This window comes from Necator americanus, chromosome II (assembly GCF_031761385.1).
Source record: "Necator americanus strain Aroian chromosome II, whole genome shotgun sequence".
NCBI lineage: Eukaryota > Metazoa > Nematoda > Chromadorea > Rhabditida > Ancylostomatidae > Necator > Necator americanus.
The window spans coordinates 15,136,059-15,141,959 of record NC_087372.1 but is presented as its reverse complement, the minus strand read 5'-3'; the positions used below and the strand labels follow the sequence as shown (position 1 = coordinate 15,141,959).

At 41.7% G+C, this 5,901-nt stretch overlaps 2 protein-coding genes across 3 annotated transcripts; one reads left to right on the top strand and one right to left on the bottom strand.

Moving 5' to 3' along the window:
• Positions 1–647: 647 nt before the first annotated feature.
• On the bottom strand, positions 648–1,177 carry RB195_017919 (uncharacterized protein; the record flags this gene model as incomplete). Its single annotated transcript, XM_064185114.1, has 4 exons — positions 648–697; positions 772–792; positions 863–952; positions 1,096–1,177. The coding sequence occupies 4 exons, from the start codon at positions 1,175–1,177 to the stop codon at positions 648–650; spliced, it is 243 nt and encodes an 80-aa protein (XP_064040995.1).
• A 616-nt stretch (positions 1,178–1,793) lies between these two features.
• Positions 1,794–5,355, top strand: RB195_017918 (uncharacterized protein; the record flags this gene model as incomplete). 2 transcript variants are annotated; one of them, XM_064185113.1, is made up of 7 exons in its annotated part: positions 1,794–2,088; positions 2,134–2,319; positions 3,084–3,185; positions 4,695–4,832; positions 5,082–5,153; positions 5,217–5,237; positions 5,318–5,355. In XM_064185113.1, the coding sequence occupies 7 exons, from the start codon at positions 1,794–1,796 to the stop codon at positions 5,353–5,355; spliced, it is 852 nt and encodes a 283-aa protein (XP_064040993.1). The 2 variants fall into 2 exon arrangements, with proteins under 2 accessions (XP_064040993.1, XP_064040994.1); XM_064185112.1 differs by lacking the exons at positions 1,794–2,088; positions 2,134–2,319; positions 3,084–3,185 and having other exon boundaries at positions 4,736–4,832.
• Between the last annotated feature and the right edge of the window lie 546 nt (positions 5,356–5,901).

Sequence of the window (5,901 nt, the reverse complement as noted above, 5' to 3'; positions counted from 1 at the left end):
GGTGAGGCTGCAAAAATCACGACTTTCTGAAAATGGATGAACTTTTGTCCAATTTAGTCACTCGAAAATGGCGACATGCTGTCTTTCCATTAAAGATAGCTTGTTTATATGGTGATAAGTTTTAAAACAAGGTGGGCGCGTAGAAATAAGGTCTCGTAGCGCGTTCCGAAAACATACTGAGGTGCTTCCGCTTCGTTAGGAACGTTGACGAGGTTGGCAGCAGTTCAGTTTCCGTTTAATTTTTTTTTCCATTTTTTTGAGAGTTCAATTGTACCATGGATCATGTTCATCTTAAGAAACCTTCCTAAAAGTGGGAATGAAGTAAAATTTAGTAATTTGCAGCATTTCTATTACTACTCTATCCACAAACCCCACTATTAGTAAGTATTAGTCTGTCTCCTTTACTGCATGTAGCATTTTTGGTGTGTGAAACTTCGGGTGTTCTTCGGGTGGGAAGCGCATTCTTCTAATGCTCGGAGAATCACCGATGAGCACTGAAAAGGTGCTTGATGCATAATAAATGAATTCATGAAGACCAAGCTTGGCTTAAACGTGGCGAAAATAGATGATAAATTAACACTGTTCGAAGAATCTTTATTGATTGGATCACTTGTTTGTGCCTCCTTTCACAGCAGTTATCACAGCAGTTAGTTAGCCCCTTTACCAGACAAAGTACCATATAGACCAAATCCTATCCCTAAATCCAAGAATTGAAATTTAATTACGTCGATCTACACAAAAACGGATTCTGACAAGAGGGTGAGGTCTTACCAGTGGCGAGCCACATTCCAGCTGAAATTCTGAGTAACATTAAAATATCCAGTCAACAGAGTCGAACAAAATTAATGTCGAAATTCCTTACCAATAGCAAGGCAGAAGAAAGGGGCAAATTTATAATTTCTCACGCCAACACTCTTTCTTACTCCCTTAGAGTCCGAAACCGCTTCGTTTCCTAGGAACTTATACTTATTCATGTAGAAGGACAAAATATAATTATAAATGTGTCTCTGGAACTCATCATTTTACCCCAGAACAAGACCTCACTCCTAATCAAGTGGTTTTTAGTTAACTGTAGTAGTAAAAAATGGTACTCACCGATTGCGCCGGAAGTCCACGTTTTGTTGAACGACAACGTATCGGCAACAAGGAGGGTTAAAACAAGCAGAATGGCGTTCATACTGAGTCTTCTCTTCGGAGAGACTTCGTTCACAGTGGCTCCTACGAGTTCCAATCATGAGGCCCCACCTCTCCATTGATCATAAATGATTTAATGTGTTTCATTATCGAATGTACAAATTCAAATCGTTCCGCGTTTTCGAAATATGTGCAAATCCACGTGTCCAATATTAAAACACCGTTAGTGCTTCAAATAGACTGCGCTGATTTTACATACTACAGCATTCTTAGCAGGATTAAATGGGTTAAACACCTAGACTTATGCTCAAAGATATTGCTATTGTAGAATAGCTGAATAATCACAGCTTCCTTATACTTTTTTGAAATCTCTTTGGGCTTCGTGCAGGGTATTTACATAGTGAGCTAAAAATAACTTAACCCTACAGGCTGTAACAGTGGAAAGATTATTCTTCATATTTTTGCTGACTTGACTTGAGTTCTTCAGGCTCGTCTCTTCTTCAGTACTGTGGAGGTCCCGTTTTTCCGCATTAGGAACGTACGAGCTATATAACGTGAACAGTCATATGGCACAAGATTCCTATATATTGCAAAAAGTTGTTGTCGTCCAGCACATCGCCAAAGTCCATAACCTGTAAGGTCAAGTAGATGAAGGGAGCATGGAATCTTTGGCAACAACCATTCGTTTCGTCACGCTGAACTGCCGAACACTATCGAGTGAACTCCAAGAAGCCGCTCTATCCAGACTTCTGCGATATCTCTGTGTGCCTTTTGCTGCACTGCAGAAAACACGCATGAGGGATCGGCCCGTCATCAGCATCGAAGATTACACCATATACAGCGGCGATGCTGATGAGAAGATAGATGTGAGGAACGATTACAACAACCTGGTGGAGGAATTTCGCTCATCGTCGTCCAGCTGCTCCTTTGTACGACTGCAGAATCGCAGAGAACGTAAATTCTGGATCGTATGCTCACACACCTACGGAAACCATTAAGGACACGGAATCGGTGTAAATGCGGAGTTGGGATTTGAGCAACAATTCAAAGTGCTAGGAAAACGACATTATCCGCCGGAGCGCCTGTCAGATAATGATGAAATTTGTGAACAGACGGGCCTCACGATCGCTTCCACTTTTAAGAGGAATCATCAGCCTCTACCATCCATCAGCTCACGTGGCAAAGGTCAACCCTTTTAACGCCTGAAAGTAGCGAAAGCGGAAGACATGACTCTCTAACTTAAGATCGACTACGTTATTGCGAAGAACGTTCCCCGGTCGGATATCCTAAAATCTAGAGCTGGTTGGAACGTTGCATTCAACTCTGACACCATCCAGCCAGCTTTCCTCAGCCTCAAATAACGGTTCCACGAGAAAAACCGAGGAGTTCCTCCTTGCCCTAAAATCCACACAGCAGGTCCGTAAGACGAAGCATGCAGAGCCAAAATTCGAGCAACATGTGTATATTCATAATGGAGCATGGACCAGCTTTGCAATGCGGATTCCATCACAAAGCGAATTCAGGTCGCTGCAAAGAAAACTCTCCCTCTTTTAATACCGCCGCAGTTTGCGCTTACATTTGCGCATTTTTTTTTCTAAATTTGGAGACAAGATCCACTTACAATCCTATATGTACCGCCCGCAGCACTGGTGATTTCAACAAGGAAAAGAATTTGAGAACGAAGCTATGTCGTCAACTGCAAGAAGACCGCGATAAGGAGTGGTTGTCGAGAGCGGAGGAGTCTGAAAGGCGTGGGAAAACAGGAAACAGTGGAAAGCTTATGCGCCACTTAAACAGTGAAGGGGCAAAACGAAGAGATGTTCTCCAATCCTCAACACTCCCAATAGAGTGGTTGTCGGTTAAACGACCCTGCCAATTTTGAGAGATCACTTCAAATCCTAGCTGAACCGGCAGGCGCCATCAACCCCTGTACTCGAGAACGTTCATAGGTCGATACAGTTCGGTTAAAGAGGAACCACCAACCCAGTCGGAGGAGAAGATGAATCCGTGCATCCAAAAGATGAGAAATGGAAAATCTGGTGGAGATGACGGTATTACCGCAGAAATGTTGGAATCTATTGCTCTATCTGGGGTCTGTGAGAAGATGAAGATCAGCCGTTGAATATGGATCGAGAAAAGAATACATGACTCGTACGGTCACGCTAACATGATTTCCCCCTCCAAGAAGTTGCCATCGAGGACATCATGCAAAGAACAGAAGATCAGTGTCTTGCCGATATCATTCTAGCACCATCATGACGCCCATTGACCGATCTCGAGTACGTTGTTATATTCACGGAAAGCAGTACGAAACTTCAACATGTTGTCACCTTTGTATCGAAGGTGGCTGCAGCCTATGGACTACGTTTTCACCCTGATGAGTGCAATCAGATGTGGGTCTTAACTCGAACGAGAATCAGGGCGGATGGACAAAGGATTGAACTCCTCGATGAGCTCTGTTACCTGGGTTCTACGTTGAAGAACAACGCCAGCCACGAGAAAGGTATTCAGCAAAGATGAGGTAAGGACAGTTCTGTATTTAACTCCTTAACGAAATGCTTGTGGTCTACCTCTATCATCGACGAAGTCAACCTGGGAGTCTACCAATCCGCAATTCGCTCCATCATGATTTGCGGATCGGATACTTGGACAGGACCGTCTACAGTGAGAGAGAGGCTTTATTGCACGGAAAGGAAGATGTTTAGACGGCTGCATGGCTATTTTTGGCCTAAGCTATGCCACACTTATGATATTTCGCGGAAATTGTGGTGTACTGGCGGATGACACGTGAAAAGTATCAACGTCTTGTACCGCCATCAAAGCTAGCTGCAGAGAACTCTATGCAGGATGCCTCCTGACCGATCTCGACTACGTCGACGATGTTGTTACATTAAGCAGCGCGAAACTTCAACAAACCAAATGAGCTGCTGATTCCGGATGAACAAGAAGAGCGTGACGAAATCAGTGGTTGTTGCTTAATTCCATGCTCCCTTCATGCACTTGACCTTTCAGGTTATGGACTTTGGCGATGTGTTGGGCGACAACAGCTTTTTGCAATACATGGGAATCTTGTGCCATATGACTGTTCACGTTATATAGCTCGTACGTTCCTAATGCGGAAAAACGGGACCTCCACAGTACTGAAGAAGAGACGAGCCTGAAGAACTCAAGTCGAGTCAGCAAAAATATGAAGAATAATCTTTCCACTGTTACAGCCTGTAGGGTTAAGTTATTTTTAGCTCACTATGTAAATACCCTGCACGAAGCCCAAAGAGATTTCAAAAAAGTATAAGGAAGCTGTGATTATTCAGCTATTCTACAATAGCAATATCTTTGAGCATAAGTCTAGGTGTTTAACCCATTTAATCCTGCTAAGAATGCTGTAGTATGTAAAATCAGCGCAGTCTATTTGAAGCACTAACGGTGTTTTAATATTGGACACGTGGATTTGCACATATTTCGAAAACGCGGAACGATTTGAATTTGTACATTCGATAATGAAACACATTAAATCATTTATGATCAATGGAGAGGTGGGGCCTCATGATTGGAACTCGTAGGAGCCACTGTGAACGAAGTCTCTCCGAAGAGAAGACTCAGTATGAACGCCATTCTTCTTGTTTTAACCCTCCTTGTTGTCGATACGTTGTCATTCGAGAAAACTTCGACTTCCGACTATTCAGAAACGGGCGCAATCGGTGAGTACCATCTTTTACTACTACAGTTTACTAAAAACGTAAAAAGAAGTACGGTATGTAATAATGTCTTAGATAATAATGTCTCCTTATAACGAGTCGATTGATGTCTAGCTCTAATGACCGTGAGCAAAATGAATCAAGTTATAGAGAAAAAATAACGGTAAAAACGCAGATCCGCATTTTTTTCGCTTTCTGACGAAGAATTACTGTACCTAGTGTTTAAGTTCCTAGGAAACGAAAGGGTTTTAGATTTCAAGAGAGTAAGGAAGACTTTGAACATGAAAAAACACAAGTTCTCCCCTCTTCTTGCAGTTGGTGTTGGTGAGAAATTTTGATATTAATTTTGTTTGATTTTGAATATTTTAATGTTACTCAAAATTTCAGGCGTAATGGTGCTCATCTTTGGTAAGACCTCATCCTCTCATCAAAATTAGTTTTTTTTTTGTTCTGGTCGACGATATTAAATTTTAGTGGTTGATTTTTAGGGGTTGAACTAAGTCTACCTGCTATTTTGAAGGGTTAATGTGAAAGACACTGTTGTGAGAGAAGGCACAAACAATTTATCCAATCAATAAAGTTTTTTCGAACAGCGTTAATTTATCATCTATTGTCACCACGTTTAAACCAAGCTTGGTCTTCATGAATTCATTTATTATGCATCAAGCACCTTTTCAGTGCTCATCGGTTTCTCATTCTCAAAACCCACCCGTGTTTAGCAATCTGTTTAGCGAACCTGGCAAAAAGAAGATTGACGTGACTTCTCGTAGTCTTCAATGTGTTTGTAATCAGAAGGGAATCTAGAACCTTCTGGTCCCCACATCATGTGTGCGTTCGGAAATTCCATTGCCTTCGGAAATTCACTATAGTGCTACTTTGAGGGTTAATAAAAAAAAGTAGACCTAAATTTTGTAAGATTTTTTAACAGAACTTTTATTCTTGAAACTAGTTTGGATTATAAGTTTTCATGTTGAAAAGTTTTAGCTTTTTCAATGCCAAGCTTACAACTTCGCTCTATTTCGCTACTTGTTCCAATTCAGTTACAATGAACGCTTGAGTCTCGCGAATCGGT